The sequence below is a fragment of the Macaca fascicularis genome, chromosome 9 (genome assembly GCF_037993035.2).
Source record: "Macaca fascicularis isolate 582-1 chromosome 9, T2T-MFA8v1.1".
In the NCBI taxonomy this organism is placed as follows: Eukaryota; Metazoa; Chordata; class Mammalia; order Primates; family Cercopithecidae; genus Macaca; species Macaca fascicularis.
In genome coordinates this window covers 22,994,104-23,007,651 of record NC_088383.1, presented here as the reverse complement: position 1 = coordinate 23,007,651, position 13,548 = coordinate 22,994,104, and the positions used below count along the sequence as shown (strand labels likewise).

The 13,548-nt window shown below is 38.1% G+C and overlaps 1 protein-coding gene across 1 annotated transcript; it reads left to right on the top strand.

Moving 5' to 3' along the window:
- Positions 1 to 370: 370 nt before the first annotated feature.
- EBLN1 (endogenous Bornavirus like nucleoprotein 1) lies at positions 371 to 2,204 on the top strand (the record flags this gene model as incomplete). The annotated part of the gene is given in 4 exon segments (XM_065520182.1): positions 371 to 1,002; positions 1,323 to 1,342; positions 1,345 to 1,415; positions 1,418 to 2,204. Coding segments are annotated over 4 exon segments (1,116 nt in total), but the record flags the coding sequence as incomplete, so codon positions are not given.
- Between the last annotated feature and the right edge of the window lie 11,344 nt (positions 2,205 to 13,548).

The following is a 13,548-nucleotide window of genomic DNA, read 5'->3' as shown; positions in this document are numbered from 1 at the left end:
AAGGTTGACATTACAATATTACTGATCTTGATGATTGAGTTTAAATTTAAGGAACCCTTAAATTTTGTGCTCGAAATCAGTGGTTGACTCGTCTCTCTGTTGGCATAGCTCTGGTGTTCACAGTTTACAGGGGAAAGGATTTTAATGCAGCTGCACATTTATTGCAAAAGCAAGAACAATCAAAATTATGTTGTGTAATTGAGGAGATTTGGAAATTACTAGACTAAAAAACTGAATATTACTAAGAAGTAAATGAAATACAGAAGTCACAATACATTAATAAATGTTATTTTAAAAATATTTTGTATTATTGCCATTCTCTGTATTTTTTTAATGCAATACAAAATTGTGTGAAAATCACAAACAATCACCCACAATATCCCGCCCAAGAAAGAACCCATAGACCAGCAGCCCACAAGACAATACAATGGATGGGAGCAGCTTCTATTACTTTCAAGGGAGATTTGAGCTCTCTGGGAAGAGCAAACAGTATCCAGCAGATGCATTGGAGCCCCAACCTGGCATTGGAGATGTCAAGGACATTGAAAAAGCAAGAAAGTCTATGCTAGACCCAGCACACAGATCTCATTTTCACCTTACAACCCCAAGCTTAGTATTTTTGTGTTTTATATTCGATGGATTACGCAAGGCACTACTCAGTGTTGGTGTGAGCAAAAGGTCTAATATTGTGATTGGGAATGAGAACAAGGAAACAGATACTCTTTATTCTAGCAAATTCGAAGATGTTATGCCTAACTTCACCGCCCTTGAGATGTCATCAATTCTCCGTCACTGCTGTGATCTTCTGATAGGCGTTGCTGCTGGATCGAGTGACCCGATATGCACCAACAGCCTCCAAGTACAGAGACAATTCAAGGCAATGATGATATCCATTGGAAGACATTTGCATGGTAAAAGTGCTGATTTATTAATTAACTATAATGCAGGGCCAGCTATATATTGGATCAACTCAAGACCATGGGTTGGAGGATTAATATTCACATTTCTTTTTTTTTTTTTTTTTTTTGGGACGGAGTGTCGCTCTGCCGCCCAGGCTGGAGTGCAGTGGCCGGATCTCAGCTCACTGCAGGCTCCGCCTCCCGGGTTCACGCAATTCTCCTGCCTCAGCCTCCCCAGTAGCTGGGACTACAGGCGCCCGCCACCTCGCCCGGCTAATTTTTTTTTGTATTTTTTAGTAGAGACGGGGTTTCACCGTGTTAGCCAGGATGGTCTCGATCTCCTGACCTCGTGATCCGCCCGCCTCGGCCTCCCAAAGTGCTGGGATTACAGGCTTGAGCCACCGCGCCCGGCCTAATGTTCACATTTCTATTCGGAGAATTTGAATCCCTGCATGTGAGCTACTTGATCAAGTTAAAGTAGTTGCCAACAAAGCACAGATGACGACACTACACTGTGCTACTACACTGTGGGAATGTTCCTGGATCAGTGCATGGATGGTTCCATTGCTTTACCTGCTGTTGTGTCTGAGATTCCAGTTTTTGAGCAGAAGAAAGCACTGGTTAAAAGGGCACTTGGAGATTTCTTTGAATTTGGGGGTGTACTTCGCCACCCTGTTATTGGGGAGCTATCACCACGAATGTTCCCAAACCTAGCAACAGCAGCAAACTACTGGGCCAAAAGAAGGAGTCCCACATTTTCTGGATTTGAAGCCCTTGACTTTATACCAGGATCAACTATTACACTCCGTCTAGTTTGAATGACATCTGCTCGGAAAATCTCCAGAGGAAGTGACATGGATCCATATACACTTAACATCCTTCGTGGGTACGGGAGTTTGGGATTTGACTAACAAATACGTGAACTAATCCTTGTATTTACATATAAAAAGAAATTATGTGAAAATCACATTCTAAAATTACCTGAGTGTTACCTATTGTTTTCAATCTTGGTCTGATATGTCTCTGACATCTATTGTAACTTCTCTATAATCTTTTATTTACTTCTTTAAAAGAATCCATCCAATATTCTCTGGCCACTGAAAGATGTGATCTCCAAAGTCTTTTTAAGTACTGGAGGCTAAGAATATGCTTTGACATGTGGTAGAATTTTGAAATAATTGAAATGTTTTCTGTAGTCACATGCGTTTTTAAATTTTATTCTTTATAGATAAGGCCCAGATCGTTTTTAAGATTATTGTATTTCTTCTCTAATTTGTCTTGATGATTTTTTATAATTATGTTGAAATAAATCTGATGCATTATTTATCCTAGCACAATTTTTTGTTATGGTTCTGGTGTTCTCCTGTACCTCTGTTCATTTCAGGAGATCTCTTTTATGGAATGACTTATCTTTTCTTAAATCAAAATGTAATCATTAAGTCAGTGCAAGGATCTGGCTATTTTAATGGATCTTGTAGTGTAGTCATATCTGAGCATTTACATATTGAAATACATGGTATGAATTATTTTCCTTTTAGTTCTCTGTTAAACTGTTGAGATGCTATTTTCATTTCTAAAACATTGTTTATGTAGTTAGATTATATCACCCAGGAATTTCATTCCCAAATATGTAATGGATTATGTTTCCAAAGGTGGCCATAGCAATATCTCCCATTCCACATCTATTTTCTTTCTGCAGACCAAGCCAGGTGTGCGGTGGCGCAATCTCTGCTCACTGCAACTTCCGCCTCCCAGACTCAAGCGATTCTCGCGCTTCAGTCTCCCAAAAAGCTGGGACTACAGGCGCACGCCCAGCTAATTTTTTGTATTGCCCAGGTTGGTCTCGAAGTCCTCGGCCTCCCAAAGTGCTGGGATTACAGGTGTGATCCACCGCGCCCGCCCCACATGTACATCGAATATAACCGCCATTTCAACATCAAGAGGTGGGATCTGTTTTCCCTTTCCTTGAATGTGGGCTGGTCCTGTGACCTGTTTTGGCAATAGAATGCAGTGAAATAATGTTGTGTAAGTTTGGGGCTTGGCCTTAAGAGGCTTGCAGCTTCCACCTTTGCTTCCAGGAATGCTCTTTCTTTGAACCTTGCTGCCATGCTACCAGGAAGCCCGAGAAGCCACATGAGAGGTTGACCTGGAAGAAAAGGGTGGTCCTAGGCCAGCAGCCCCAGCTGAGCTCCGGATTAGCAGCCAGTGCCAGCTCAGTTATGTGAGTGAGGCCACTTTGACTTCTTAGAGGCCCAGAGCCCCAGCTGCCGTTACTTTGTCAAGCAGAACTGCCCAGTCAACCCACAGAATCATGAGAAGTCATATATTGCTGTTTAGGATGGTTTATTTCACTCGGTAGATAAAATAGGCTATCAAAGGGAGTCATTACAGCATAATCCTTATAAAAAAGAGTTGTTAAATCAGACATTGTTGAGAACCACTGTCACAGACAGTAAACACGTTCCCCTTATGACTTTTAAAAGGTTCAGCAACTTGCCAAGATTTTTTTTCCCTAACAATAGATCACTTGGATTAAAAACCAGTCAGTTCCCAGATTTAAAAAGACAACCAATAAGGCAGAAACTTGCTACATCAATTTCTGAATTTTTATTATTCTCTCTCATTTTAAGAGGGAAATTCATTATTTTCTATCGGAAGGTAAAAAACGTGGCTAGAGTTAGCTGTGAGACAGTGGTTGCCATCGTATGAGTCAAAAACTGGTGAAATTTCTCCAACTCTATGCTTACCAATCATTGTGTGCTAATTCTCAAATGTATACAGATGTCGTTATGATTAGAAAAATACAAATTCACTCAAAAGCACCACTAATTTTATAGTTTCTTTTTTGGTCATTATATAATTTTCAGTTGTGGAGGGATCTGAACATTAAAACAGAGTTCTCATACTTGAAATATTGGGAAACCCACTGCTGGAGGTCCCTAAATCCAGCCGCCAATGGATTTGTAGCTGCTAGTATTCCTTCAGATGAATCACTCTCTTCTCTCTATTTGGTTTCTGGATCTTGAAATCATTTGGTTTCTCACAGTAAACTGAACAATGGACTAGGAAAAGAAATTCCATAGAAAAGTTAGATTAGAACTTTTAGTGGCATTTTGTAGGGTAACATAGACTTTCATTAACCATCATGAAGGAATTGCCTCATGGAGCCATTTTTAGAAAGCACAGACTTTTGTCTGTGGTTTCTGGGTTGGTGGAGGTCACTGTGTTGGTGGAGATACAAGTAACTGGGAGTAAATGGAAAAGCTAGTGGTTGTACACGAATGAATAAAAATTCATAGTAATTTATGGTATTTGAATTGAATGCTGTACACAAATAAGGATATATTCTGGAAGTCCTAAGTCAGGAAATGATGTTTATTGAATCTGAGCATACCTTTAAGTATTTTAAATAACCTTTTAAACATTTTATGCTTCATATTTTTCAAAGAATTTTCCTGACTGTTATCTACCTCACGAGTGTCTTGAGGATCTACTGAGATATTATTCTCCCTACTTATAGACCAGGAGGCTGAGGGCACAAAGAGGTGAAGTTATTTGGCAACAGTCCAAGGTGAATTGCAGATCCCGGAGAGCGGCTCAAGTCTGTGAGCCCTCATTTAGTACTTTTAGAGGAAATGTGATCTTTAAGATCAAAGATTTATAAAACGCCTGTTCTTATCAAGCACGGACACTAGATCTACCAACCCTTATGGAGATTAGCTTGATGTCATTAGCCAGGGAGAACTTGCTCCAATACCAGAGAGTGGGTGGGGGAGGGGGACACACACACATGAAACAAAGTGAAAGCATCACTATATTCACTTGCATATTAAAGTGATTTCATATACTTATTGTTCTTCTTTGTTACAGGTGATTGACATTTTCTTATAATCGAATAGAGTGAATGAATAAAAATGTCTTTAGAGATCTATTACTGCTATCGTCATTAATCTGTAACAGACAATTTAAGCAAAGTGTGCTTACTGTGTAATTCATTTTAAAGGCAATTCCTGTAGCTTTCCTCTCAACTAGTCTGCCATCACCAAGCATCTAGGTGGACCCTAGAACTACCAATGTTGACCTTCAATTGAGTATTTGATGCATTTTAAATGGTTTTTACCCATAATTTAAACATAGACCAACATAGAAGTTTAACAGTGTAAGAGAAAGACTGAGGTTTAAAATAACTATGTTGAGATTCTCTGGTGTAAAAAAACTGGAGGACTGTTTTGAGTTAATTTGCATAAATATTGGCAGAAACTTTAGCTATCATTGATCAGCAGGTGTTTGCATTTTTAAAATCTTATAAATGTTGGTGTTCAATGCAAATCCTTTAAGTTTTAAATTTTGCTAACCAAGATTTAACAGTAGGGAGAGGAGAAGGAGGAAGTAAAGAAAAACTGCTGTCCATTTTCATCACTCTTTCATAAAAGGTGGGACTCAATTTCAAAATAGAGGACGGTTGTTTAAATTGAGAAAAGTTGGCTTCATGGACAGCTGTTACACAGCCCTTCTTTCCTTGCTATGCTGTGGACTGGTGGAAATTTAATGACAGAGGGAAGTCGCTTAACATGCCTGCACTGGGAACCACAAACCTAAGCCAATCTCTTTGTTTTATGGATGAGCAAATTAGAATTCCTGTCCATGGATATCTAAACATACTTTAAGAAGCTCAGTAAGGCTGATGCATGAGTGTTTCTTTTTCTTTTTTTTTTTTCTGAAGACAGCTTCATTCTCTGCTTGTGCTGGCCAAAGCCCCTTAGAGATCATGTACCTAGAAAGGCCCAGTCATCATTTCCAGTAGCCATTAGAGTTCCTTGATTGTCATGTCAAAAAACGATGCTATTTTTTCTGGTAAATAATGGCTTCTTTTCCTTTATATTGTTGCTGGAGTAGTCAAAAAAATTTAATTTCTCTGATCTGAAATCTGAGTGTTCTGGCTACTAATGTCATTCATCAGAAAAGTGAGGCCACTAATTAATATTAGGTAGGAGCATAAATGGAATTTGGGACACATTGTTATAATTTGTTTACCAGGCATGTAAGAAATTTTATGATATTTACATTTTCCCAGTGCCATATCTCTTGTTATAACTTCTGAAGTCCATAGAACTTTGTTTTCTTAATGTTTTTACCCTGGAATTTTCAAGATTTGCATGTATAGGAAGGAAAAAAATCTCTTGAAATCGGACATTATCGCCAATCTCTTGTCTCTGATTTTTCATTGCCGTTTCATTTTCTTTGTCCCTTCTTGCTCATTTTCCTCTACTTCACTCCTCCCAACACATTCCTACTCCCAGAGAAAGTTTCTAAAACACATCTTTGGAAATTCCAGTTTACCTTAATTTCAGCTGAGGAGTTGCATTGTTTTTGTATGCTGGGAAGTACCATTATACAAATACCATTATAATGCTGTCAATCATTTACATTCTAGTATGAATAAGTTCCCAGGCACATTTGTTCCGCACACCCCACTACCCCATCTAGTTTCTGGAGGGACCATGAAGATAATGGATATTGGAAAAGGGTGCCATCAAGTGGGGAAAATGGCAAAAGAATGGGCAAGCTAAAAGCATTCGATGTGAATCTCATCAGCTTTACAGTTTTGCTTAGGACTAGGTGTTGTCCCCACTTAAAAAAATCCATTCTAATTAGTTAATCAGACTTACCTGCAGATAACTTTGAATAGACAAAAGAGAAATGGGTGTGATGATATTTTTTAAAAAAATACCCAATCATGCTTTACAAACAATCAGCACAAAGGCTTCCGGTTAAACATGGTGGATTGAACAGATGCATTTATATATGTTCCCTCTGTAAACCGCACTAAAATGATATTAAAGGATTAAAAAAGAACAAAGAGAATGGCAGAAGAAATGACAACAGACGAAAGATGTCAACGGAGATGGAAGATCAGGAAAGCAAAATGAGGGATAACTAATTTAGTGGCATGAATATGATGCCCAAAACCTTGGGTGAGGAGCCAGCCAAAAAAGCCACTTCTCTCTGCAGAACCCCAGAAAGCCACAGGAATTTGTAGGAAGCAGAAACCTCTAAAACAGGGAGTACAAAGTGGCACTGACATTCAAAGAATAATTTGAAAGGCTTTGGGCTTCCAGATTACCTCCTTCCCCTTTCAGGGCTTGGCGGCTACCTTTCCTCAACCCCTCAGAAGGTTGGAGGTTTGCTTTGGAGAGTGTGTGAATCAATTCAAGATAGAGACAGAAAAAAACCAAGCAAAATAAAATATCTGGGAAAACTTATAGAACCCTATGTGACTTCGCTGTGCAGATTTATGGTTGTAATTATGAATCATAGAAAGTTGATTCATTATGCTGTAACTATAATTGGGGGGAAGTAAAGTGGTTTGCTTGTTTGGTAGGGGTGGGTAGGTAAGAAATCTTGACTTTCCATAGGAAAAAGTCAAAAGACAATATTAAGAACAAGAACAACAACAAAAACCCCCACAAGAAATAGAATGGCTGGGTGCCATGGCTTATGCCTGTAATCCCAATACTTTGGGAGGTCAAGGCAGGAGGATTGCTTGAGCCCAGGAGTTCAAGACCAGCTTGGGCAATGTAGTGAGACCTCATCTCTACAAGAAAAATTTAAAAATTAGTTTGGTATGGTGGCTCATGCCTGTAGTCCCAGCTACTTAGGAAGCTGAGGCAGGAAGATTGCTTCAGCCCAGGAGTTCCAGGCTGCAGTGAGCTATGATCTTGCCACTGTACTTCTGCTGGGGTGATGGAAACCCTGTCCCTTAAATGAAAGAGGAAGGGAGAGGGGGAGGGGAGAGGAGGGAAGGGAGGTAGGAAGGCAGGAGAAGGGGTTATTTTGAAATACAGTAATATAAATTAGAAGAAACAGCCACTTCTATGGAGTGAGATTCCAGAATGGGAAGGAGTACTCCTTATGAAGTTTCAACTGTAACTGAAATGTTAAAAGAAGTGTTTTAGGAACTATTTTTCCCTTGTCCATGTTTTATTCTCTGCTTTTCCATAAAACATGTCATTGTATATAAATAAGAAAAACTGTTGTTTAAAAAAAGTTATATTGTTCTGAACTTTGACAACTTTCTTTTTCTTTTTTTTTTTTTGGAGACGGAGTCTCACTCTGTTGCCCAGGCTGGAGTGCAGTGGCGTGACCTTGGCTTACTGCATCCTCTGCCTCCTGGGCTCAAGTGATTCTCCTCCCTCAGCCTCCTGAGTAGCTGGGATTACAGGCACACACCACCACGCTGGCTAGTTTTTGTATTTTTAGTAGAGACAGGGTTTCACCATGTTGGCCAGACTGGTCTCAAACTCCTGACCTCAGGTGATCCACCCACCTCAGCCTCCCAAAGCGCTGGGATTACAGGTGTGGCCAACTTTGACAACTTTCTCAAGAGAAGTGAAGAAAAATACTCCAGAGTGAATCTTCTTTGGAAATTATAGACTCTGTTGCTTGTATTTAGTTCTTTCTTGATCTTACTAGTTTGATTTTGTGGTTTTATTTTTAACCCTGCTTTGTTCTGTTTTCTTCCTAGTAAGAACCAAGATAGTAGCCTTTCTATATTTTGTATTTCTTTTGAAAAATACAATGACATGAAACAGAAATTTAGAAAAGCTGAAGTTTATTTCTTTTTGCACCTGGAAATTGAAGGAGATAATAGATAATCTTGGTTATGGTAGATGTTTTTATAACGGCCTATTCTTTTCTTTTAAGCTTAGATAGATTCGCTGATGTTTTCCATTTGCAAAAGTAAACATTTAAAGGGGTGGGGTGGGGAATGGGGCAAAGAAACAAACAAGAACAAGAAAAGTCCTAATATGGAGGCTTCTGCCCTGAACTGGATACATTTTAGAGTCTACTCAAAGAAGCAACAGGACCCAAGGCTGACAAACTCCTTCAGCAAGGGAGCCTGGTTGCCCAGGCAGACAACTTAAAGGAATTCTTATCACTTGCATATAACAAGAATTGGAGAAGATACAAATAAAACTGATAATATTAGAAATCATGTTGTCCCTAGAATGACATTGAATTTTCTAGCCAGTTTGTGAAACTGGAGTTTATCTCAAACTGATAAGCTTATCAAATTCCAGGCTGGAAAAAAAATCTCTTATCAAAACCTTTCTCCAAATGTAAATTTACTTTAGGAAAAGGAGGGCTGGTGTTTTAGATGGTGGAAGATGAGTGTGTAAATGATACACTTAGATAAACATCATAAGAATTATTTTAAATTGTTTTGGAAAATAAACTATGTCATAAGTAAAAAAGCCACTTGCATCCTACAGTTATCTTTTTGGAATCTGAGTCAATTAATTGCTTTAGTATTCAGAATTTTTAGTAACACACATGAATGTTAAATATTACTATATAATGTGTATAATTTATATGCTTTAGATATACATAGTGACTTGATAGTGTTCACACATAAAACATTTTTAAATTCTGATATGTGAAATATTATTTTAGCTAAAATACCTAAACTAGTGTTTTTAGTGTCTTTTTGTTTTGTTTTGTTGGAAACTCAAATAATTGAGTGTTTTGTGTAAAAATATTTGTTAAGAAGGAAAGCCTAGCCATTCTTTGACAGCACACTATTTAACATGAGAAATGGAAGCTCTTTTTGCATAGTGTAGGTTACCTGATGCATCCATAATGAAGACAGCCTGGCATAGTGTGTTCAGGAGCCTTGTGCCAGTCTGACTTGCAGAGCGGCTGTGGGCATGCTCTTAACCATTCTGTGCCTTATACCATGAGTGTTTGGTCTAGATAATTTCATTTCAGTTCTAAAATTATCTGGTAATTAATTGGAACATCTGATTGTTTATAAATCATGGCAAGTTGCTGATTTTCCTGAATTTAAAATAATTAATATATGTTTGGAGAAGTTTCTGAAACTGCCATGGGGAGGAGGAATTGTGTTAAACGTGGCTTACTTTCATCCTTTCTATGGTGGAGGTGAGATTTAACTGAAGTTTAGATTTAGGACAAATGTTGAGTTCTGACTCTGGAAGACTCGTACTACTAGTATTGTCAGATTTTGTGTATAAAACAAAGAGCATGACGGTAAAGATGACATGATTCATTCAATGGTGATCTTGATCATGATGATGTAGGTGTGCGCTCTTACTGTATGCCAGGGACTATCTGAAGGACTTCACATACATGGGATTATTTAATCTTCTCAACATTGCGAAACATAGATAGTAGTATCCCTATTTAATGAGGAAACAATACAGTTTAGAGTTCATTTCAATTCTTAATTATCTTTAAGCAGATATATTCCGTAATTTAGTTATAATAGTATATATAGAAAAAAAGAGGCTTTGGATTCCTGGTTCCACATGTGAGGAACTAGGAAGTTACCATCCTATCCTAACAAATGAAAATTTCAACCACACCTCTTAGATGTATAAGAGAAGTGAAGTCACAGGGCAAAATGTTGTGCTTAAAATTGGAGAAGCAGACAGGCAGACACAGAGAATCATAGCATATGGAGGAGAAACTGCCTCAGAAATCCTGAAGTGTAATTGAAAAACTGACAGAGGCTAGATGTAGGCATGTCTGCGAGTTAAAAACTCCAGGGGGACCCAGTCATGGGGTTTCTGTGTTTTACCCCTAGAAGCTCAACCAGGTGCTCACAGAAAATATCAGAGAAAAATTCCCTTGTGCTTTGGGCAGGGGAAGGAAAAAGGAAGCATTTTGAAATATGCCAGAGCACTTAGTTCTTCTTAACAAGGTCTGCCCTCAGGAGAATCTATTTAAGCAGAACTTAACCTTGGGTTTATCAGAGCTTAACTGACCTGGAGGAAGGGACATACCCATCCAATTCTAGCCATCCTGTCCCACTAAAGGGTGGAGAAAAAAACTGAGAAACACTTATGAAGTTCATAGTCTAAAGGTACAGCCTCACTAAACAATGGAGGCCTGATTATAGGACTAATGAATGCTTCCTCTTCCTCCATACCTTCCATCATATTACGAAAGGCCTATTATGGCAGTCATTTACCCAGTACATCCTGTCTATCCAGAAAAAAAATTACCAGGCATACTGACAGACAAAAAACAGTTCGAAGAGACAAAGCAAGCATCAGAACCAGGCATGACAGGGATATTGAAATTATCAGACAGGGAATTTAAAACAGCTATGATTAATATGCTAAGGGCTCGAACGGATAAAATAGCATGCAAGAGCAAATGGGCAATGTAAGCAGAGAGATGAAAATTCTAAGGAAGAACCAAAAAGCACTGTAACAGAATTGGAAAATGCCTTTGGGCTTCTTAGTAGACACAGCTAAGGAGAAAATCTCTGAGCTTCAGGATATCTCCATATAAACGCTCAACACTGAATGGCAAAAATAACAAAGACTGAGAAGAACAGAATATAATATCAAAGAACTGTAGGACAGCTACAAAACGTGTATATATTAAATAGAAATACCAAAAGGAGAAGAAAGGAACAGAAGAAATATTTAAAATAATAATGAATGAGAATTTTCTCCAAATTGATGTCAGATACGAAACCACAGATTCAGGAAACTCAGAAAACATTAAGCGAGATAAATACCAAAAAATTGCCCTGAGGCATATGGAAAAATTGGAGAAATTGTAGTTTGAAGTTTCAAACTACAAAAGATCAAAGATAAAGAAAAAAATCCTGAAAGACACCAGAGGGGCGTGGAAAAAAAACCTTACCTATAGGGGAATGAAAGTAAGAATTACATTGGACTTCTCTTCAGACATCATGCAAACCAGGAGAGAGTGAAATATTTAAAGCTGTAAGGAAAAATAACCACCAACCTAGATTCCTGTATCCTGTAAAATTGTCCTTCAAAAGTAAAGGAGAAATAAAGACTTTTCTCAGACAAACAGAAATTGAGGGAATTTGTTGCCAGCAGACCTGACTTGCAAGAAATGTTAAAAGAAGGTTCTTTAGAGAAGAGAAAAATAATATAGGTCAGAAACTGAGATCTACATAGAGAAAGGAAGAACAACAAAGATGGAATAAGAAAAGGTAAAATAGAGTTCAAGACCAGTCTGGGCAACATATTGAGACCTCATCTCTACAAAATATTAAAAAATATGCCGGGCATGGTGGTGCATGCCTGTAGTCCCAGCTACTTGGGAGGCTGAGGTGGGAGGATTGCTTGACTCCAAGAGGTTGAGGCTGCAGTGAGCCATGAAGGCGCCACTGCATTCCAGCCTAGGCAACAGAGTGAGGCGCCGTTTGAAAAAAAAAAGGAAAAGGTAAAATAAAGACTTATTTTTCTTATTATTAATTGATCTAACAGATAACAATTTGTTCAAAACAATAATGGCCACAATGTATTTGATTATGTATGTTTATGTATATATCTTATCTGTGCCTATGGGATATATATACATAATACATATATATACACAGTATACATATACGTATATACAGTCATGAACCACATGATGATGTTTTAGTCAATGACAAACCACATATACAATGGTGGTCCCATAAGATTATAATAGTGTATTTTTATTGTACTTTTTCTCCTTAGATATGTTTAAATACACGGGTACCATTGTATTAGAATTACCTACAGTACTCAGTATAGTAACATGCTGTACTGCTTTGTAGCCTGAGCAATAGGCTACACCATACAGCCTAGGTGTGTAGTGGGCTAGACCATCTACATCTTACCATCTAGGTTTGTGTAAGTATACACTATGGTGTTCACATAGTGACAAAATCACCTAATGACACATTTCTTAGACTGTAGCCTTGTCATTAAGCAACACATGACTATACATATATATTTATATATGCTATATTTAAGTGAAAGTAATGACAGCAATGATACAAGAGACAGGAGGGAATAATTAGGATTATTTTGTTTTTGTAAGGCATTCACACTATCTGGGAACTGGTAGTGTTATTTGAAAGTGGGCTTCGATTAGCTTTAAATATATATTGCAAACTCTAGGACAACTACTAAAAGTTTTTTTAAAAAAGAAGTATAATTGGTATGCTAAGAAAGGAGAGAAAACAGCTGGGTGCCATGACTGATTACCTGGCTAGTGCCTGTAATCTCAACACTTCAAGAGGCTGAAACGGGAGGATTGCTTGAGTCCAGGAGTTCAAGACCAGCCTGGGCAATATGGCGAAACCCCATCTCTACCAAAAAATACAAAAAATTAACTTGGCATGGTGGTACATGCCTATAGTCCCAGACCCGGGACGCTGAGTCAGTGAGCCAAGATTGAGCCGCTGCCCTCCAGCCTGCGTAACAGAGTGAGACCTTGTCTCAAAAAAAAAAAAAAAAAAAGAAGAAATGGAATCATATAAAATGCTCGGCTGAAACCACAAAAGCCAGAAGAAAGAGTGAAAGCTATTAATCCAGCTACATCAACAATCACTGTGAACATCAATGGTCAGAGTGGATAAAAAAACAAGACTCAACTATATGGTGCTGATAAGAAAACCACTTAAAAGATACATATATACCTAGTCAAAAGGAAACAGGAGTAGCTATATTAATTTTAGACAGAAGACTTCACAGCAAGTAAAATTATCAGTGTAAAAGAGGGGCATTACATAATGATAAAAGGGACAGTTCTCCAAGAAGACATAATTTTTTTTTTTTTTTTTTTTTTTTGAGACAGAGTTTCACTCTTGTTGCCCAGGCTGGAGTGC